This window comes from Macrotis lagotis, chromosome 1 (assembly GCF_037893015.1).
Source record: "Macrotis lagotis isolate mMagLag1 chromosome 1, bilby.v1.9.chrom.fasta, whole genome shotgun sequence".
In the NCBI taxonomy this organism is placed as follows: domain Eukaryota; kingdom Metazoa; phylum Chordata; class Mammalia; order Peramelemorphia; family Peramelidae; genus Macrotis; species Macrotis lagotis.
This window is the reverse complement of record NC_133658.1, coordinates 631198879-631222580: the sequence shown is the minus strand read 5'-3', so window position 1 is coordinate 631222580 and position 23702 is coordinate 631198879. Positions and strand designations below refer to the sequence as shown.

Genomic DNA, 23702 nt, shown 5'->3' with positions numbered 1-23702 from the left:
CCCAAACCTATATAGCAAACCAAGAATGCTTGCAACATTTTGGAGTATACCCTGCTTCTTAGAACTCAAGTTGTACTTTAAGTCTCTGGGCTTATAACTGGATTATATTTTAGGTCTTGCAAATAATTAACTATTACTTTGGTTAATTGATTTAATGTCTTTGAGCCTCAGTTTCTTTAATTGTAAGAATTAAGAATCTAGAATATGATCATTTTGAAGCTCTAAATCAAGTCTAAAAACTTCATGAGTCTATGATTCTGCTTTAAACAATGTGCTATTATGATTGCCTAAAGCAGAAAGGGTCCAACATGATGTGAAGAAATATCACAAAGACCACTATAAATACAACTTCAAAACACTAGGATTAGCTATGAGGTCCTGGATAATGATAGGAGTCATAACAACTTTGAGGCCAGCAGATTGAGTGGTTCAACTTGAAGAAAGGTACTAAGTGATTTGCAAACATGTATGTACAATTAAAACATATATAACAGGAAACTTTGCAACTAACAATAATCTTGACATTCAAGGGAATATAAAGAATGTCAAGAAGTTTCATATTTTATTCATTTCAGCCATAACTCTACCTTCTTGGCAATATTATTTTAGTAATTTGTTTTGCCAATTTAAAGGTTATCCTTTGAGACTATATTATATGGTTATTGTTGTTTTGGAAGTGTACCAGTATAAAGAAATTAACTCTTGAAAAGATTTTTTTTGTTTGTTTCAAGTAGTCCAAAGTTGTTGGATAAGTTAAAAATCCTTTTCTCTACTCTTTCAAGAATTTATCAAACAGCTTTCAGAGAAAATCTGAAATAGTCAAATCAATATTAAAAGTCTATATTGCTTCCCTTTTGAAAAGCTATAACTGGCTATCTGTAGTGCTTATCATCTGATACTGAAGTCTCTGTGTCTATAAGCATTTGCACATTAATTACAACAAAGTAGACCTGAGATTTTTGCTGATAGAAAATTGAGATAGTATTGTAGAGTTAAATTTTAAATAAGTGTAGGACTCCATTTGTTTGGAAATGATTTTACTTGTAAGGTTTAATTGGATAATTGCATCATACTCCATTTTCCCTATCCTGACAAACCACCAAATATATTACAATTTGCGCATATTAAAGTCATATCAATCTTGGATACCAGAGTCAATTTCACCCATCCTCTTAGTATGTGCACACCAGTTCATGATGCCAGACTTAGGGAGAATGACTCCAATATAGATGTGCTCAGAAGTATTAGTTTGGTGAATGAAAATGACATGTTAATCCATAAATCTGAAATTTCCCTTCAGAGATTTTTCTCTGGAATGAATACACTCCTATTTCAAAGTGCTAAATTTGAATGATATTTCTTTTAGTTTCTCTCTTTACTTCCACTTATTTCCCACAAATTAAACTTTCTTTAGCCTATAGTAATGCTGCCTGGAAACTTTTATGCCTCGGGAGGCAAGGCAGAGCACCCAAATGCCTTTGTAACAGCTGCCAACTTTTTCCCCCAGCAACTTTAATTCTTAGGCTAACTCTTCCTAATGTCATCTCCATGATAATCTTTCAATCATAGCATATGCATCAGAAAGGTCCTTTCTTAACCTTTGACCTCACTTCTTGTCATTCTTTGTATTCCCTTAAATGTCAAGATATTGTTAGTTGCAAAGTTTCATGTCATCTATGTTTTGATTGTACATACATGTTTGCAAATCACTGAATACCTTTATTCAAAGTAGTAATAAACCACTATCCCAAGGGGAAAAGGTTAGATCAGGAAGAAATCTACTTTTTACAAATTTTAATCACTTCATTTCTAAGACATTTTCTTTACTGCTAATGTTAGAATTGTGACTGGATGATAATTAATATTCTTATGTTGTTCTAAACTCAGAAAGTAAGAATGATTGGTTCTACTTTGTTTAATTTATCTCAATAAGATATTTCATAATATTCTATAGCTTGATGAATTAATTTATTTAACTTGTCAGTGTTAATAACTTTGATTAGGATGAAGAAGTTGTAATGCACTGTTGGAACAAACATCCTGAACAGTACCTCTAGATTTTTCTCTTTATCAATAGCTCACTGTTAATTTCTTATTTAATTACAATCATTGTGATAAGAGATGGAAATTATTCCAGAGACACTTAAGAGGTACTTTTCCTTTTACTGAAATATAATCATCTCAATATTATTTGTACATAATGAGATAGAATGAATCATTCAAAAAGGTAGAAATAAATTTCCTGACTGTTGAACTTGAACTTCGTTAATGACTTACTTCTTCTTTCTTGAAGGTAACAAAAGGATATTTTGCTAAATAAATCAATCTTAGAAGGACACGTGGGATATAGAAACATTCTAATAAATTGTTTTTATTTCAGGAGGAGACATATGACTTCAAATTGATATTAAACCTTGAATTTTTATAGTGTTAGAACTGATGCATATTTGTTCATCCTAGGGTACAGGCAACCTGATAGATGACTGGTTTCAAAGGTAGGGGTACCTTAGTTGAAGTACCACATCTGATACATAATGACTGCGTAACCCTGACCAAATCATTTAACTTCATACTTTAGACAACTCTCTAATATTGAAAGTCGCAAAAATGGTAAAAGTCTGCAGTGATAGAAGGTATTTCCTTACTTAGAAATTGCCTGCATGGATGGAATCACAAAAAAGAAAAAGAAAAAGAAGAGAAAAGAAAAGAAAAAATGTAACCCACAATTTCATTCTTTATCTTTATTTAAAATGTAATCAATGAGCTGTATACAAAAGTGAACACTTGTAGTCCAAAGTTGTTTTTGGTGGATCACTTGAGTTTCAGTCCTGAATTCAGGTAGAGTTAAAAACCAATCAACTGCCCACACTAAGTTCAACACTACTACAGTAAATCCCTAGAGGGTCATCAGACTGTTTGAAGGGGGATGAACTAGTAGGTTAAACCTTCCCTTAGGATCAATATTAGGATCAGGTGGGGAATAGCCATTGTACTTCCAGTCTAGTCCAGGCAAGATAAAAATCATGTCTAACTGATGAGTGCAATAATTACACTTAATGTTTCTACTACTACCTCTATTACTATTAATACCAATAATAATATTAACTGCAATATGACACCTTAAATTTAACCAAGTATTTTATGTGCATTATTATTATTTTTGGTCACCTCCAGGATCAAATACAAAATCCTCTGTTTGGTTTTCAAAGTCTTTCATACTCCATCCTTCCCAAACTTCAACAACTTTCTAACTCTTCCACTTTATTTTCCACCATTTACTCTTTGTTTCAGTGACATTGCCTCTTTACTTTCCCATGAACAGCTTTGGGTGTTTTCTCTGTTCCGTATGACCAGAATTTTCTCTTCTCATATTCTCCTCCTAGCTTCTCAGGTTTCCTTCAAGTCCCAATGAAAATTCTATCTTCTACAAGGAATCTTTTGAATACCCTCTTTATTCTAGTGCCTTCCCTCTTGCAATTATTTCTATTCCTCCTGAAAATAGTTTGCTTGTCTCCATTTATTTATTTGTTGTCTCCCTATTAGACTGTGAGCTCCTTGGGGACAGGACTTACCTGTTGCTTCCATTTGTATAGTCAATGCTCAGTTTCAGTTTTCAATCCCAATGTTCAGTTTCTGGCATGTATTAATCATCTTGGAAATGGATTTTGATTGATCCTCATAGCAACCTTGTTAAATGGGCAAGTAATACTTGCCATGGACACTACTTCCATTAGAATCATTTTTTTAAGAAAATATACTTACTACATTTATATTAAAATGCATTATAATCACTAATAATATGCCACATAATTTAAAATATTTTTAAAATAACAATTTACAGGTACCTTTTCATTTTCTCAATCATCATCATCATTATATAGCACTGCTATAAGCCTTGAATCACTCATAGATGTCTATTTGACATATGATTATTTCAACTGTATTATATTTTTATTTTTATTCTGGGAAGAAACTGTTGACCCAGTGCATTTGTAACTACATTACTTCCATTTGGGCACTAGAGCGCTAGTCTACTAAATGCCATTCAATTAATTTAACAGAGGTAATATGGTTCCATGTCCGAACAATCCACTTCTTGTGCCGTTGTCCAGTTATTTCTGATTCTTTTTGATCCTGCTTTGAATTTTCTTAGAAAAGAAAATTTCCTTCTCCTCATTTCACAGATGAGGGAACTGAGGCAAATAGGATAAGTGCCTTGCCCATTGTCACACAACTCAACAGAATCTGAGGTCAGATTCAAACTCAGACGAGTCTTCCTGACCTTCTATCCACTGTTCTATATAGCTGTCTTGAGACTACTGATACTGGCAGTTTAACTCAACTTATTGCATTTTACATCTTTTAATATGTATTCTTGAGTGCAACTAGGTGGTGCAGTAGATAGAGCATCATTTCTGGAATCAGAAGGACCTGAATTCAAATCTTAACTCAGACACTTAATAGTTACCTGGCTGTGTGACCTTGGGCAAGTCACTTAACCCCATTGCCTTGTAAATATGCATTTGCTGATACTAATATCTTTATTAATCTTTGCATTGATTTTCTTCTTGAACTATTTTAAATAATTTAGGGACCTAACTGTATACATGATGTGGAAAACTAAATATTAATTTCTCTAACAATGTATTATGACATTTGGGTACATTATAAGAAGTATTTGTTGGGTCATGGTGTTCTGGTGTTCTTCACAATTCTGTTATAAATGTTTAATGAATAGTATAGTACAAATGAAAGCAACTGAAATAGAGAGAAGAGATATGATTCCTGGTGAATGTATAAAATAATTTAGAATCAGACTTCAAGGAGAGAATGAATGATTAAATTAATGGATGTCCAGATAAGGATTCAGGGGGTAAATAAACCCCAAATACTCACTATATCTCCAAAATTTAAACTAAATTGGAAAGTATTCTCATAGTAAATTCCTTATGACCCATTATTCCCATCATTTGTGCTTTCTGTGCAAGGTTGGCCCCTCTCCTGTTTATTATACTAGATTTCATTCATCTACATTGCTACATTGCAAATCTATTTTATTCACTTTGAATGCTTTGTTGAAAAACATAAAAATTACAAAAAAGAATATATGAGTTTTATTTTTAAACTTACTTTTTTTTTAATGTAGTAGTTCTCTGCTAGATTAGACCCATGTATACTAAAGGCTCCAATTAATAAATGTTAAGACTTCAACTAATAAGTGAAATATAAAAGTATAAAGTACTGGGGTGGTTATTGTCATAAAATTAAAGTTTTATGCATAAAGTAACCATGAATAAGGATATAATTATATAGATTATCAGTAATTATGAATGAGAAAAGTATTATTTAGGCATTTCCTCTGCTGGTTAAATTGTTCTGTGATCTCTTCTAGTTGTATATCACTTTAAGGTACATCTAAAAAGTTTATTTGGTAGTTCAATTCTTCTCAGCAGCTAGTTAAAGGTTCCATTTTGGATTAACACTCAGCAAATGAATATAATGCTATTAATTTTCTTCTTTTAATCTTACAAATTTTCCTGTTGGTTTATTTCATTTAAAATTTTTCTTTATTTTTCTTCTTCTAGGTTTTCAGACTTAGTGCAAACTTGCCATTTCACTTTTTTTGCCAGAAAATATAAGAATATTGGTTTATTGGAGAAAGTATCCTTTTAGTAATGTCGGGATTTTTAAACCCATTGCTCAGCTGTTATTGAAGAAATTTAAAACCTGGATAGTTAGATAATCATCTATAGACCTAGCAAGGCTCACTGTACATTTAAGAGTTAATTAAATCACTATTCAATATTACAATGGCTCATTTTTATGGATTTAGGGAAAAATTTTTAAAAATCACTGGATTTAATGAAAAAAACAATGTAAAATGGGAATTGATTGAATCCTTGCCAATTTTTTGTCTATTGCTTATTATATAGAAACCAATGGAGAGCTGATTCTCTTTTATACCATTAAACAATGCAATGGTAAATGACTTGTTTATCTATATCTAAGTTCATAGATATACATATCTATATACATTCATAAATATATATAAAATACATATTTATATAAAATTTCTTTTGCTGAGTCATTGAATTATGTCTCTCCTCCCATAAAGCTAATTGTAGGTAAAAGTTGAAAGTGTATTTTACAAAGCGATTTAATTACTTCTTTAGCAGAGGAAATCATTTGCCTAAGAGAAAGCTTAAGTTACTCTGCTGCTCCTGTTCAAGAATGACGCTTGCACTAGAGAAAGGAAGACAGATCTACTTCCAGAAGAGAGAGCCCCTGAATGATCGAGCTGATAATTCCGAGCTGGCTGCTAAATGTGGAGCCGGGAGGCTGGCTCGCTCAATCCAATGCAGAAATTTCCCTCTTTTCTAAATACCCAAATCCCCATAGAACAGCGTGGAGTTACTTTCCCTTCAAGGAGACGCGAATAATTGTGATTTGTAGTGCTTCAGTTTGCGGTGGTATTTTCCTGTTGTGTTAAATGCCTCTTACTAAGTAATAGATGTGATTTATGTGGACAGCGGAGGGGTGTATGGTAGATTCTGTGATTAATCAGTGAATTCCCATCCTCTGGCATCTCTCACTGCCCCTCTTGCGTGATGTAAGATCAGACGTACTCTGCATTGAAAAGTCAAGACACACAAGCGGCTCACACACGCACACTCTCTCTCTCTCTCTCTCTCTCTCTCTCTCTCACACACACACACACGCACACTCACATCCACGCTCATCCACACACACCTTCCAAATCCTGCTGAAGGCAGGGAGAAGGCAGACGGACGGGCTGGGCTCATTTAGCAGAAGAATTTCCAGTGACATTTGTAAATGACGCTGCTCCATTCCGGGCTCAGTGCTGCTGCCTGGCCGAGAGTGCAGCCAAGCAACCCCGAGCGCAGGCTGCCTTACCCGGCCACAACAATGTCTGAGTTTCTCTTAGCCTTAGTCACAATCTCGGGATTATTGCCTATTGCTAAGGTGCTGACCGTGGGAGCCGATCGAGGTAAGGAGAATACTTTATTATGATTTCCTCTCCATCCCCTCCTGGTCTCTCGCCCCGCTTTCCTACTAGGCTGCGCTAAGGGAGAAGTGATTGGGAAACTTGGGTCCTGCAGCCCCACTGAACGGGACACGATGTGCTAAGGTGCACATATTCTTTTTTTTTTTAAATAGGTGTCTATGTTTCTCTCTCTTTTTTTTTTCTTTCCCGCCCCCCTCCCGCCATGATGGGGGTTTTAAAACCAGGTGTCCGAGACATGAAGCTCTAGAAGTCTTGGTGGGGTTTTTTTTTTTTGAGGTTTTTTTTTTCCTTTTAAAAAATACCAGCAACACAACCGTTTCTGATTTTGCCCAGTTGAGAGCGTTTGGACCTCGCAGTTCGCGGTCACCCGTGCACCCGAACGCTGCAGATGTTAGCATCAGCTTTCCGCGTCTTAAAGAAGCTCCCCTCACTGCCTATTGCTCAGCGAGCCTGGTGCACTGCGAGGCTTGGAGGGCTCTCCTGTGCGCTCCCCTCCTCAACTTAGCCCTACATGGAACTTCCTTACCTGCTGCCCCCAACCTTTGTGGAAAGGGGGAGAAAAGAAAAGCCGGGGGGGCACAGGAGGCTGCGGGTGCTGATGACAGCCTCCCCGGCCCTTTCCTGCAGTGTTAGTGGAACAGACTTCCCAGCGAGTTCTATGTGCCAAGATAGGGGGCAATTGCTTCTTCCAGTCCAGCTGGGGGAAAGCACCCACCAGAATGGATCCTAAACTTCTTACCCCCATCCCCCCTTTTCACAGGTTGGAGCTTGACAGCACAACCTTTCTATTACCCTGAGATGCCAAATTCACTAGGTAGTAGTGCCCTGGTTTTCCTGTCTGGCATTTTGTTCTTCTTTAGATCCAATATCCTATGACAAGTACAAGTTTTCGAGGGGGGAGGGGAAATGAGATCAGCATAAAGGGGGATTCTTGCAAAAACTTTCTACTGGAAGTTTGATAACCTTTGGTAATAGAAGTAGAACAAAAAATTTAGCAAGGAACATGTTTAGGAGTGTTTGTGCTAGAACTGGCTAACTGCAAAGTTACAGAATAGGGCAACTCATAAATCTCTTATCATTAAACTAATCTCATGGTGACTGATAATGGTGAGCTTTTTGTTTAATTAGAAAAAGAGATAAACTATACACCCATGGCAAGCAAAAAAGGAAAAATGTAGCATTGAGTGATCTAATAACTGTGCTTGTGTGAAGGCAATTATGTACTGACTAAAAATTATTACTTCATTATAAGAAAGATCACAGGCATTAATTGTGATGTTTCTATTCAACATGCTGTTAGCATCTGGGGCTTATAGAATTTATAACATAGCCACACATGACATTTACTGTGCCCAATAGTGAGCTTAGTACGCATTTCTTCGGAACACATAGCATGTTGTTTAATAATCTTTATTTTTATTAAAAAAAAATCTCTGCCTCTTATTTCAAATTACTCCAGCTCTAGACTATAGCCTCTGATGGATCACTTCTAAACTTGTTTTAACTTGTTATTGAGTTAATTTGGAAACAGGACACTAATGCCCTAATGAGCACAGGAACTCAGAACTTTTACCAGAAAGTAATATTTAAAATTGAGAAGATCAGGCATTTACCTTTCTTAGGAAATCTGTTCAAAGAAGGGTCAAAGCTGAGCACTAGAATGAAGTTTATTTTTGTTTCTCACTCCAAATTCTGTCTTCTAAACAAAAAAGGAAAAACATATTAGCAGGCCATCACTATTGGATTGTTTATGGTTGAGTCTCACATCAACAAAGGCTTGGCTTCATTGAGATCAGGAATTTTGGTCTTTTTAGTGTTTATGAGAGAATATGGCTGTTTCCCGGGTGATGGGAATGAATGTCTATAGAGATCAAGAATTAATAAAAAAAAAAAGGTTGAACATGTTGATCTCCAATCCAGTTAATTTCTTCTGAATTATGGACTAAATAAGTTAGAGGCTTTCTTTAATAGGTGAAAATAAAGCTTTGGATAATTTGAATTTGGTTTTGTTTTTATTTGTGAAGCTATGAAAGTCTGATATAAAAATATATGATTCATATATATTTATATATATGCCTATATATGTATAAAGATTAACTCTAGTTGTGAGAGAGAGAAAGATGAAAAATTGTTCATACCTCTGTAGTTCATGTAGTGATCTGATGTTTAAATAATGTCATTTTTGTTTCAAGTCAAGCATTGTACCGTTTTGTAGCCAAGTCAGATTCATTTGAATAAGTAAAAATAGTCAAGGATTGATTATTTTGGCATAGCTATCTGCTTTACTTGAGCTCCTAGAACTGTTAGAAAAGAATGCAAAGTACCACAATCAGTTATTAGAACAAAAGAGAAGAGTCATATGTAGTTGAAAGAAGAAATCTGGCTGATTTTAAAAAGGGTAAATAGTCCAAGTTGAGCCTAATACAAGAAACTCAGAAAGCCCCAAACTATCATAAAAGAGACCCAAGATAGACATTAATGAGTTATAACTTATTGAACAGTCTTATTATGGCCATTGTCCTTTAGGAACAAATAGACAACTGATCCTGAAATGCCCCTGTGTTTTCAAAGAGAGAGGTTTCACATCAAAGAACTTTTAGCCATTCTCATGTTCTCTAAATTTATGTTACTTAATGCTAGGTTACCAAACATTTTGTGGATTAAAAGTCAGCATTATTTTCAATCTCATATTTTGTTCAGTCCCTCTAAATAAAGCTATACTTCAAAGTTTGTGTCACCACTGTACTCATCAGCTTGTCTTCTAATTAAAGATTTTTATTTACTTTTTTCCAGTTATGTTGATTCCAAAGAAGGGTTAAATTAAGGGGGGGGGGAGTATTGTTCATTGTCAAATCTGATTAGATTATATCAATTCTTAAAGAGGCAACATCATTATAAATCTTACCAGCCAAAAGAGATGAATAAATCAGTTTCACTTAGAATCAACCAATTCATCATGCTATAATGTCATATCATATCAAAGCATTGTATGATTAAAATTAAGACTTAAAAGGCACCATATTTTAAAATGTCATTGTTCTTGAAAGGAAAGTGACTGAGAAAGATTTCACTAGTATATATTCAGTTCTCAGGTATGATAATGTTTGGAATCATATTCCAAAATTATTACACCTGTTTGAAGTTGTTGTTTTTTTATTCTAAGGAGAAAGCCATTGAGGAAAATTTATCTGTATGTTTGTCAAAACTGGGTGACTATTTTGATTTTTTTTTCTTTTCATGATTGTTCCAAATAGATTACTCTAGAAACTCATATAAATGTAGAAAGTGATTTTTTTACATGACTTTAAACTTGTCATGTGCTCTCTTATTATTTAGATTCAATAACCTCTCAGTGTTTTGCTTCTGTCTCTTATGATACCCTGTATGTTACACTGAACAACAAAAATAAAGAGAAAGTGGGAAGAGAAAGTAAATTTAGTGTATATTAATCATTAGGAATATAATGGCTTGGGTGGAAAATAATAGAACAAGCAGCAAAAGACAGGATTGTTAAAGAATGGAATGAAAAAAAGAAGTTTGTTGAAGATAAGAAAGTTTTTATGGACAAAAGGCCCATTTCTACAAAAGCTGTGATTTGTTCTAACTTTGTAATGAAAATAATTTGAGAAACTTTGCAGAACCATGATCATGTGGTGGTGCTACCCTACAAATGTAATTAAATATAAATGAAGCTCTATGGGTGAAAACTATACAGGCACATTTTAGCATGACTGAATTTTAAACAATTGTACTATTTGTTGAGAGAAGTCTAAAAATTTTCAAGTGGCCTCAAATAATAATCTTAGGAGAATGTATTTCAGATTTGGAAAAATAAATTAAAACTCATGATATACTTGTGAAGAAATGCTCCCTTTTGAATCCTACATGTCATTCAGATAGAATTCATAAAACTATTCTTAGTCTGCAAAATTTCTTGGGCAAGATAAAAAAAATATCCTGAGAAGAGTTTTGCTGTCTCACAGTCCACCTAATTTTAATTGATCATCTAGGGGTTCTGTAAAGGTAAACTCCATTTAAGGTTATATTTTTTTAAGTATACAGAGATATAACTTGGTCCTTTAAATAACTACAGGATATTAGGTGAAATATTTAACATCTTCAACTAACATATTCTTTATGTTCATATTATTTATGTTTCTATTATCAAAACTTGCATATAGTATGAAATATATCCATCTATTATTTTCCCAACTCCAGCTGTTTTTCTGGTGATAGTAGATTATGTATGTAACAGTAAAAACTAGAATTATTGATAGATAAATCTTTCTTTGTGTCTTTCTGTCGAAACAATTCTTTTTTCAAAAGAAACTTTTGTCTTAATTCCAGATAGGTACATTCAAACAGAATAGAGGAATTTATACTAAACACTACATATGCTGTGATAACATGATGTCATCAACTAATACTCATGATGTACCACAAAAAAGACCACCTCTAACAATATATAACCACTTTCCTTCCTTCTTCCTTCCTTCCTTCCTTCCTTCCTTCCTTCCTTCCTTCCTTCCTTCCTTCCTTCCTTCCTTCCATCCATCCATCCTTCCCTCCATCTCTCCCTGTTTCCTTCCTTCCTTTCTCCTTTTCTTTCATCAAGTTATGTGGTCCACATTCAGAAAAACATATTGGTATTTTTGGTCATAAAAGCATTGCTCTTCTTGACTTACCTTGTTTGAAATTATATGAAGGTAAATCTTTGTATGATAGGGCATAAAATCTTGTTATACATGCACTTTTTCAATTTACTCTGTATAAATTATCCCCGTTTCAAAGATAGATGATTTGTTTCTAATAAATACATTAAGATTTCAATACAATGAAATAATTTGTAAAAATGGAATTTTAAAATGTGAAAAATTTGAATTTATTAAGTGTGTACATAACTCATATATTGTGTGTGTATATATATATTTGCATTTAGCATCTGTGTACATTTTTTTCTTCTAGTTACAACACTGATGAAACTGTGAAATCAAATAAGTGAATTCCTTAGAATGTGCTCATCAATAAATCACTGTGCTCTATGCAAGTTTTTTAGAGTTTTCTCTAGCTTCACCATTATTTCCGAAGGAAATGGAACACCAGTTTTTGTCTCAGAACTGTGCTAAAAGCTGCCTTGGATTGGGAAGAGAGAGTGAAGAAAAAAAAAATTGAATTTCCAAAAGAAAAGAAAAAGAAAAACCTGGATGGGTAACTGAACTTCTGTGGTCCTCAACTGGATTGGATTATATGATTTCTAAGGTCCCCTTTCTTCTAAGATTTCTAAGCTCCAAATCCTGTAGTTCCTACCTATTTTCATTAAACAAACAAGCAAAACAAAGTTTTGTTAATTGAACTTTTCAGAAGAGAAATATTATTCTCTTTATGAGTGGGGCTATCTAAAAAAGATTTGAATATTTCAGCAGTGAGGTAACTGCACGTGTGTGTGTGTGTGTGTGTGTGTGTGTGTGTGTGTGTGTGTGTGTGTGTGTGTAAAACTATCTACTTTGCTATTAAACAGAGATAATGAAACAACACTCATAAAGGTAACAGTCACCAGGTCATCATGACATTTCCCAATTGTTTTGTTTTGTGGAAAAGAATGTCACTTTATTTCCCTAAGCATTTTATTTTTCTAAGAAGGTATTTATTATCTCTAGAGGTTAAAATTATTTTTAAAAAGTAGAAAGGAAGCTGAGGACTTTTTGAAAAAAAAATTGAAGTCTGAGTAATTGTTCAATGTCAATGAAAATTCTTGATATATGAATGAGCAACTTGAATATCATCTCAAGTGCCCCATTTCAAGGTGGACTGTGCTGATTAAAAAACAAACATGTTTTATAAGTGATTTCATATCTAAAGCTTTATGATCTGACCGTTTCTGAAACTATTAATATCAGTGCTCTTAGATGATTTTGAGAGAAAAATATTTAAAAGTTAAAACTATATATAAAGAACATGAAAATCATTTTAGAGGTCATGGAGGAAACTTCGTATATTATATAGACTGTTTACTAGGAAAAAGAATCTTAGAGGTAATCTAGTCCAAATCCTTCATTTTGTGTACTGGAAATGAAGGAAATTGAAACCCAGGGTAATTGAAGAGATTTGCCCAACAATATGCAGGCAAACACATATTTTAACTAATCTATCATTATTCTATGTAATTCTATTATATTCTATGCCAGCAGATTTAATCTTGATACCTTTTCCTCTCCAATTAAAACAAAAGTACTCCCTTATTTCCTGTAGTATATTAAAAGCCTATTTCTTTTCAAATGCAATTAGGAGGTCAATCACCACAAACTTGGACAGTGATTTTCACAATACTGCTAAGAATTTTCTTTTTTCTTATTTCCAAAATTTCTTTCACATACATTTGCTCATTTGATTTTCAAAATGGCCCAGTAAAGGAGGCAAGGAAGCAATCATTATTGTCAATATTTAAAAGAGTAAATACAGACCCAGAGTGACTTTCCCAAAGTCACACAGATGGCTAGTCAGGACTAGCACACATGCTTTTGTAACTCCTTCTCCAATATTCTTTCTGCTACATCAGAAGTTTCTTTATGGATGGCTTATCTACAAATATTTCCTTTGCTTTGTAGTAACTCAATAATATTGTTGGACTGAAATGGCTATTTTTTAAAAAAATTTTCAAAGTGCTAGTTAGTAAACAATCAGTTTATTCATACAAAATTGCACATCCATGTAGATGCATCTTGAAAGCATATTTTATGAAATTATAAACCACTTCATTTTCTAAAACTGAAATGATTTTTTCAGACTTTGTGATAAGATAAAATGTTTTGCCTTTTGATATTTCCTAACATGTAAGGTAGCTTGAATTTATTAATAAGATTTAATTTCAACTAATCTATGCTTTGTACTTATAGCAAACAGAATAAAAATGTTTCTAATATATATGTACTCCTGTTTTCTTTTTTGTTTTTATAATTGATTTTTTTTCTTGTGTGTTTGCTTTGTTTCAAACTACTAATGTTTGTAGGGAAGTAGTTTTATGCATTTCTATAAATGCATATGGACAATATATTTCTAACATAGAGTTGTAACTTGAGACATAGAGGATGTAAGAAGCTGTACTTGAACCCAGGTCTTCTTGATTTTAAGACCTATATTCTCTCAATTTTGTAATAGTGTCTAGTATTTTATTTACTAGACTTGGAGAAATGTGTTGATCACTTATAAACATATTTTATATTGCTTGTTTTAATTTAATTTTTTTTACTTTTAAATGAAAAGAAAATATAAAAGAATTTCACATTCTCTTCAATTCAGCTTAGAGAATGTCATTAAAACTATAGAATTAAGTAATAATTTAATTATGATATTAAAGAAATAATATTTTCTTCTATATGTAAATTTAGCAAAATTTTGAATGTGTTTATGATATAGGACTAAAATATACTACTTCCTCTAGTTGTGATCTTTGTCTTAAATTCAAACCCATATAACATATCATAAATATCGGTGGCTTTAACAGTCAACTCGTAACAGGCTTGATTACGTTCAAATGCCAATCCATCTTTGTTTAGTAATAAAATTTCTGAAAATGTGATAGTTTTCTTGAAATAGCTAGGTTCCATTCTGTATATTAACTATTTTGAAAGGACTTTGATCACTAATCAAAATGTAGAAAATTAATAGGATCTTTCAGTATTTGAACAAATTTCATTCTTTTTAATCTCACTTTTTCCTGACCTACTCTTAAAATATAGTCATATTTAGATATGTGCATATGTATTCTTGATGCATAATATAGCTCTTTTCTTTTTAGCACATCACCTTAAGTGAAATACTTTTCAGATGCTATTTCTTCCGCCTTAGTTAAATAGCATAAACTGCATGAAGAAGAAAGTTTGCCTTGGAAAGAACCTTGTATTATATTTTATCTAACAATGCATTCTTATTATCAGTTGGACATCTCTGCCTAAGTTACATGCACTTCATTGTCCTGAATGGCTTAGTCTTCAAACTGAAGAGTGGTATTGTTGAAATGCGGCCTCATTTTGACAGAAAGAATACATTTCTTTTTTGGGGAAGATCAAGGTATCATCACAGACCATCTCTTGTTTCATTCTTCGTATCAATAGGACATTCCTTCCCAACTTTTACACATTTCTTCGACTTATCTGCTAGTCTTACAAGACTGCTTAACTTTAGAAATAAGAATATATAATTCCTTAAGAATTTCACAACCGCTGAGTTTTTCTTTAATGGCAATTTGTAAGCTTTGCCCTTTTTTACTTAAAATGTACAAAGAAAACTAAAAAGAAGGTAGTAAAAAGAAAGTGCTATAATATGTTGCTTTGAGGAATCATGGGATATATTGAATACATTGTAACAAAATATATTAAGTATAAACTTCATGAATTGACAATTATGGGTTATGTCCTTAACAAATTGTGATCATGGTATAATATTAGCATACAAAGAAGGACAAAAAAAAATCTATGGGAATAAAAGTTGACAATTATACATTAACCAAGGTTTTCCACTAACACAAATAGTTTGGTTGAGTTGCCTGGGACATATGATCAATAAAATATCTAGATATTTCAGGTCAAAGTTCTCTTTATTCATTTTTAAAAATTTTTCCTAAACAGTTCCATTTTCTACCACTTCTCTTAATTAAGAAGTAATCCTGGAACTCAGTGTTCCAGCTCTGGGTTCCCAGCCATCACACTCAATATAAGCAGATTTTCCTAGATTCTTCCTTCTTTTTCTCTCTCTGCAAGTATTTTCCCCTTTTTTCAATTAAACGTATATTTAGTTATTAATAGCAGATAAGTATAAACACAAACAGAATTTAAGATCTTTGAGGGCAGGAACTGTAAATTTTGTTGTTTTTAATATATGATGTCCAGTATAGTGACTTTCACATAACAGCTGATTATAAATATTCATTGAATTGTAGGCAACTCATTTTTCAGAATAATTAATGCAATGAGAGGCTTTCAAAAATTCAAATATTACTCTTATTTATCTTTGTGGGTTTTTTTAGGACCAGCAGCATTATTAGACTATGACATTTGAATACTGTTCAAGGATTATTATGGTATTTGACATGAGTCCTTTCATGGTCAAGTTAGCTTTGTCATAGGTTGAATTTGGTGAGTCAACTACAAAAGAGGTATCATTTTAGTTGCAAGATGGATGGAGTCAAATTTTCAATTCACAGTGGGCTGAAGGAATCTAAGATTCAGAAATATCACAAAACTTTCATTTTGCATATTTGTTCATCTGGACTATAACTTTAGTACCTTCACTTTGCTATAGAAGTTATTTCTCCATGACTTAAAAAGAAATGCACCAACATATATATATATATATATATATATATATATATATATATATATATATATTCTTATAATTTCTCATAAGAATTTTCTAATTTCTTATAAATACTTAAAAGAGGAATCATTAGCAATAAATCAATAATGTTATTAATAATAGGTGCAATGACAACTTACATTTGTCTAATATTTTATGTCTAATACTCAAAGTGCTTTCATTGTCTAATTGAAAGTTCTCAACAACCTCTTGAAGTTAGTAGTCAGAGAAGTTACTAGTTTCCATGTTTTACAGATAAAAAAAACGTCAGTATGCCTATTCACATGAGTACACTAAAAGTCATGACATCATGCTACATAATATATCAAACAATGCCTTAAATTTCTGAACTTTATCAAAAAAGAAGGAATAAACTGTTCTATGTAAGAAGGCAAAAATTGCATTGGCATATTTAAAGACTGGAGTCATTTCTTCAATACCTCAAAATGATATACACACATATATGTATATACAGAGATTAGAGCTGGATAAAAAAGAGAAGAAATAGACATATGGATGAAGAGAACACATATGAATGAAATTTAATTGATGTTCTAGACTCTTCTGGGACTCAACCCCATCAGGCTACTATGCATCACTATCTTTTCCTTATATCCTCAACATATCATTCACTCCTTCCCTTGAAACTCTAGAAAGTCCTGTTTGGTTTTAAAGCTAATATCTCCCTGCATGGAATATTTCTGATTAAGAATCTTTCTCACTTGCTCATGTTGATCAGGTGTGAGCTTTTTAGACTATTTCTGTTAAGTCATTTAGGCAGCTTCAGTTCAATTCACTCAGTACTTTTGGGAAATATTTGCTTCATGAAGAGCTGATTGAAGTAAGAAGATAGTAATTCTGTTTACGTTATACTTTATAGTTGTCAAGTTATCACTATAGTGGATATTGAAAAGAAAGTATATATCCTTTTTTATTTTAAAATATATCAATTAGAGAAGGTACACAGCTTATTTTTAGAAGACCACAAATGCCAAGGTAGTGTGTAAATATAGAACATTTTACCCAATATATTGTATAAGCAAGGAATTGATTTTAATATGCATTTTTCATAGACGTTTTCTAGAAGTGTGGTACAAATTCAATTTATGAAGAAATTAAAGTGCCCATTTTTTATTTCTGCTGTCAGGAAGCTCTTTGAAAATGCCCCCACCACTATAATTCTATAATTAAAATTATCCATAGGTCCTGCATAAGTACCTGAGAAATGGTTAGATAAGGAATATGATGTGAAAGTCAAACCACAGCTAACTCTTAAGATCTAGAAGGTTAAGCTAAATATTTAAAGTTAAGGCATTTTTCCCTGATATTTAATTATGGCCCCATCTATAAACTGTTTTACTATTTACTTTAGAAGAAGCGTGTCAAAACCTTTGGAAATAAATTAATCTGAGCAATTGAAAACATCATTTTAGATTATTTGAATATTGTGAATATGGGGCATGCTTTATGTTCCTCAGGTATAAATGCATGTTTACACAGTAAGGTATTGAGTTTAAACTTTGTTTTCATTATATTCTCTCTCTCTCTCTCTCTCTCTCTCTCTCTCTCTCTCTCTCTCTCTCTCTCTCTCTCTCTCTCTCTCTCTCTCCCTGCTACTTTTTTCCTTGCAGTTTAAAGAAAGACAGGGGAAGGGGGGGCAGGATTGTGATGTGTCAGGGAAGATTACTAGTATTTTAGTTGAAAAATAATATCTCAGTAGATTCAAGTCAGTCAGAATAAGAGATCCTTGGTTAGTAGATGCTGGGACCCACTGGGACAGAGCTAGAACATTTTACAAAAAGCCAAGAAAAATGAACAACACTTATTTGGATGGTAAACTAGTGAAACATCTCAAAAAACTTACAATGACAAGAAAGTCTCAAAAAATAAATTCTTTTCCTAAACACTGAAATCGCTTGAGTGAATCCAGATTTAGAGAAAAAGACTCAAGAGTATTAACAAAACATGTCTTCTGAATGAAAATAAGTAATAATGATTTTATCCCCAAACCACACTTAAACTAAATTATTAACTCTCTATCTAAACCAAGATTCAATTCACTGTGATAATAAAGATAGTAGCATTTTCATAAATTTATGGAAATTCTTGAAGAAATATATTTAGGGTACAGGTAGGTGGCACAGTGGATAGAGCACCTGGCCTAGAGTCAAGAAGATCAGAGTTCAAATCCAGCCTCAGATACTAACTGTGCATCCCTTGACAAGTCACTTGACTGGGATTGGCTCCAAAAAATAAATAAATAAATAAATAAATAAATAAATAGAAAGTCTTCAAAAGTACCTTGTCATTTCTATAATCAATCTAAGCAGGAGTGGGAGGGAAGGAAACCTTCTGTTTTGGAAACCCTGAAAAGGAAAAAAAAATCTACTTATGCTGCCAGTATTTCTCCATCTATATCCCATAGAGATAAACAATATCGATACTTTCTCTGAATTCATACTAAACCAACTAGTCATTCATTAAATACCTATTGTGTGCCAGATACCATTCTGTAGACCAGGGATATGTTGATACAATAATTTTATACTAACCAGAAATAACATTTAAATAACACATAAGAAAAAATAAAAAAATAAACAATAAATATATTTTCTGGAATGGAGGGAAGGACCAGTAGCTTGAGAATCAGGCTATAGTTTTTCTTCTTCCCCTCCCATAAAGTGGAAGTGAAGGATCATAAATGAGTTTTTAATACACATGGGTAAGTGGCATAATGGAGACGAGCCCCAAACTTCTAAGCCCATGGAGTAGACTCTATTGCTCTACAGAGATTCCTTCCCAAAAGATGACTTTTAATTGCAAGCCTTAACAAGTTTCATGGGATCACTACTTCATTAACAAATCTGGGAATAGAATAAATATTCTTTCTAGACTAGAAAATATGCTATAACCAAGGATAATCTTGAAAAAAAGTTTCAAAACAGTAGATGAAATTGTATCTGTGTGAGGGAAAATAAGGATAACTAGGAGGATGTTGCTTAAGAACATTTATTTTTGAAATTTGAAAGGCCAGATTTAAAATGTGCCTCTGTTGTTTACTGACTTCTGTCATCTTGTCCAAGTTACTGCTAATTAGCTTCCCTGAACCTCAGTTTTCTCAACTGTAACTTGAAGGATTTGCACTACATGGTACACTTCATCAGGATTTAGTGAGTCTAAATTTTCCAGTCTATGAAGAGCTCTTTTTGTCTTCATTCAGGATAATAATTACTGATTTTTTTCTTAGCATCTAATTGAATGGAAAGGTTGCACTAAATAGTGTAAGGCTACAGCAAGCTGAAAAGAAATGTCTATCTAATTCTAGATAGGAAATTCTATACTTCTTTCTACCTTCTAAAGATCTTCTAGGAAGCTCCCTTTAAATAGGCAGGTATCTAGGAAGAAATGTTAGGGAGAAAGGGAAACCCAAGGCCTGTTCTTTATGATTCTATGGAAGTTTATAGAGATTGATCCAAATTGTGACTTAGGATAAGAAATTTCAATGAAAATAATGTAGATAACCAACTTCCCTTAATGATGATTAGGAAATGCTATGTTGATGATTTCAGTCAGCTTCAGACCTTCAGCAACTTTGTGAAAGATACTGCTGAATGACAAGCTAAAGACAACAGACTGGAATTGAACTAGTACTGTAAGATTATTGAAATGTAGGAAAAAAGAAAGGGAAAATATAGAGTGAAGAGAAAATGTGACCCTGATGAGTAAGAAATTCTCATGCTGAGACCAAAAGGGATAGGCTTAAGTTTCATCTCTCCTTTTCCTGGGGAGAACTCTGACTTTATCAAAACCAATTGTGCGTAATATTCTGTTCATCATTTTTAGATTTTATGCCTTTGTTGCTCTTAAGAATTAATATAGCTAAACCTTGAGAGCAGATGAGTCATAAAAGAAATCTCCCTTCAATTTTCCAGAAAAGTTTCACTAGATATATTTTCAAATTCTCACAGAATATATTTTTATGATTACCAAATTTAATTTCTGGTAGCTGTATCTACAATAATACCGATTTCACAGACTTCTGTGGGATCTCTGTGAATAGCAAAGTACTATATAAATTCAAGCTATTATATATATATATTGCATAATCAATCAATTTCATGTTTTTTGGTCAGGACCTGTGATTTCATTCATGTAGACTGAAAATGATCTCTATTAAAGCAAATTGATAAATCATCTGTAATAAATAGTCTTACTTAACTGTTGCACTGAAAAAAGACTTGATTTGCTTGTGCTCCTCTGGCTAACATGTCACACAGACTTGATTTGAATGCATGTTTTTTTTTATTCCAAGGTGCATGATTTATTTATCAAATTTTGTCTCATGTCTTATGATATAATTTTTCCATTTCTTTGTTTATTATTATTACTATAAGCAGTCTTCCAACATTAGTAACTGAATTTTCACTGAGCATAGAGTAATAAGGACTAATTTTAAACTAGAAAAGAATTAAAGTTTACAATCAATGTGCTATTTGGAAGTCCAAGTTAATAAGGGACTTAGGTCACTTTACCCTAGATCAAATTTCTATGCCATATTCAAAAATCAAATGCTAGAAAAAATAAAATGCTGGGAAATACTTCAAACCAATTAATATTTATTGAACTATATTTCAGACAATATGAACTAGAGTTATAAGATATAGAAAAGATGCAATCTTTGCTGCTAAGGAGGTGATGATCTAATTCTGACAAGGCAATTCATCACATATATAGATAAGCCACTTTGAAGATGTGTATTGTTGGATCTTAGTGTCAATCACTGGGTATGGAATTTATCTCCATTTGCCCTTGAGAAGGCACTGTAATGTTACTACACTCCTATTCTATTCCACAAAGAAACCATTATAGAAATCCAATGATCAAAAGTTCTTAATTATCAAATTTCTTTAATACTTATACAAGAGATAAACATCTATTAGAAAAACTACTGTGCACTAAGATTTAGCAAATGGTTTTAATATTTTCATTCTTTGGATACTGATAAATTACTTCCTTCCCTTCCTTTGCCATTATTCCTTTCCAAGTAGTGAATTTTCTGCTTACAATTTATACCAAAGTTCTTTAAGGCTTATGGAAGTTGAAACTAATCACTTTTTCCTAATCAATCCTAAATAAACATAATCACAAGAAACCAAAGACCCATTGATTCATGATAAGTGTTTAATTGTATGCTGTCTTAATTTATCTGTTTGTCTGTGTGTGTGTGTGTGTGTGTGTGTGTGTGTAGAGAGAGGGAGAGGGAGAGGGAGAGGGAGAGGGAGAGGGAGAGGGAGAGGGAGAGGGAGAGGGAGAGGGAGAGAGAGAGAGAGAGAGAGAGAGAGAGAGAGAGAGAGAGAGAGAGAGAGAGAGAGAGAGAGAGAGATGAGAACAACTGCTATAACCATCAAAGTAGCTTCCAATAATAGCACTAGTAAAGTACAAGGGAATATAGCTAGCTGGAAAGCAATCCAACATCCATATTGCATTTTTAACAACTTAATACATTTTAGGAAATGATCCATCTGAAAGGCATTATGGCTCACTGAGAAAAACTGTACACTGGGAACCAGAAGAAGTGGGCTCTATTCCCAGCTCTACCACTGACTCACTCTTTGTCCTTGGGCAAGTCACTTAGCCTATCTGTTTCTATTTCCTTCCTGATGAAATGTAGAGAATAATACATGAAAGGCTCCCACCTCATCAGAATGTAATGAGTCTAAATTTTCCAATCTATGAACGACTCTTTTTGTCTTCATTCAGGATAATTACTGATTTTTTCCTTAGCATCTAATTATTTTTTTCTTTTGTTTTTTGCAAGGCAATGGGGTTAAGTGACTTGCCCAAGGTCACATCCCCTAGGTAATTATTAAGTGCCTGCGGCCAAATTTGAACTCGGGTCCTCCTGTTTCTAGGACAGATGCTCTATCCATTGCACTACCTAGATGCCCACTTAGCATCTAATTGAAGCAAAAGGTTGTACTAAATAGTGTAAGGCTATAGCAAACTGAAAAGAAGAGTATTTTTTGAACTTAAATTGTACCTCTTCTCAATTAACAGTTGCATAAGACATTTACATGTAGATATATATAATATATGTAGTTTATAATTATAGTTATAGAAATAAGGTAAGTTGTAGGCATAATATATAAAGCTGTAGCCATTTGGCATGTATATATATATATATATATATATATATATATATATATATATATATATGTATTGTGTGTATACATACACATATACACACACAAAGAAAAGATCACTCTTTTTTCTTCACAAGTGCACACACACACACACACACAAAATTTGTGGGTTCATATATGTATATCCCTGGTCATGAAGTCACTTTCAATTTGATTAGAATAGAACTTAGTCATTGAATTGATATTACCTTCCTACTCCATCCTAAAGAGAATCAAGAATTCTCAAATATCAAACTCCTTTAACTTTATAGGCAAAAGATATAAATATCCATTAGAAAAAAGTATTTAAGACTTCAATAAACATGCATACATGCATCTATAGATACATATATTTAATTTATCTGGCTATTTGCATATCTATATCTACCTGAACCAGTTATCGTATTAGACATTCAATATATGCACTGAGTACATACTATGTTCTTAGAACTAAAAAGAGAACTGTAATAATTAGTCATAAAGTTTAGGCTTCTGTCCTTGGGGAGAGAAGTCCTAAATAAATAAAACAATTCCAAATCATTTTTTTTAAGTTTTTCCAAGGCAATGGGGTTAAGTGGCTTGCCCAAGGCCACACGGCTAGGTAATTATTAAGTGTCTGAGACCGGATTTGAACCCAGGTACGCCTGACCCCAGGGCCTGTGATTTATCCACTGCACCACCTAGCTGCCCCAACTATTCCAAATCTTTATCAGGCAATATGACATTGTTAAATTGTGTCCTTCAACTTATAGTTTCAGAGGTCAAATAGTGGAAGTCAGTGGTCTATTATAGTTTAGAAAGTTTTCAAATAAAAGAAAGAATATGAATTGATTTTTGAAGAGCTTATTCCCCCCCCAAAAAAATCAATTAAATGAAAACAACTAACCAAAGCAGTATTGAATTGTTCAGATCATTTTGAACCTCTTCTTTATGGAAAAGACTATCATCTACGCATGCACGCACACACACACACACACACACAGACACACAAACACACATATAATCACACATACATATTGCATGAGTATATGCACACAGACTAGTTTAATTGACCTGTGAATTTAGTCAGTGTCAACAAGCAGAAGCAATTATTATGTAATAAAAATTTTTCTAAGCGCTGAGATAACCAAAAAAAAAAAAAA

The 23702-nt window shown here is 33.0% G+C and overlaps 1 protein-coding gene and 1 pseudogene across 4 annotated transcripts in view; both read left to right on the top strand.

Annotated features, from left to right (window-relative positions):
- The first annotated feature begins 6539 nt into the window (after window positions 1-6539).
- LRP1B (LDL receptor related protein 1B) overlaps window positions 6540-23702 on the top strand; it is a 2479914-nt gene continuing 2462751 nt past the window's right edge. For all 4 annotated transcript variants that reach the window (XM_074215080.1, XM_074215079.1, XM_074215078.1 and 1 more), the window contains exon 1: window positions 6540-7009. In XM_074215080.1, coding sequence (XP_074071181.1) covers window positions 6835-7009 — 175 coding nt within the window. In that variant the 5' untranslated portion in view covers window positions 6540-6834. The remainder of the gene's footprint in view (window positions 7010-23702) is intronic.
- The window catches only part of LOC141509066 (uncharacterized), a 103201-nt pseudogene continuing 86731 nt past the window's right edge, over window positions 7233-23702 (top strand).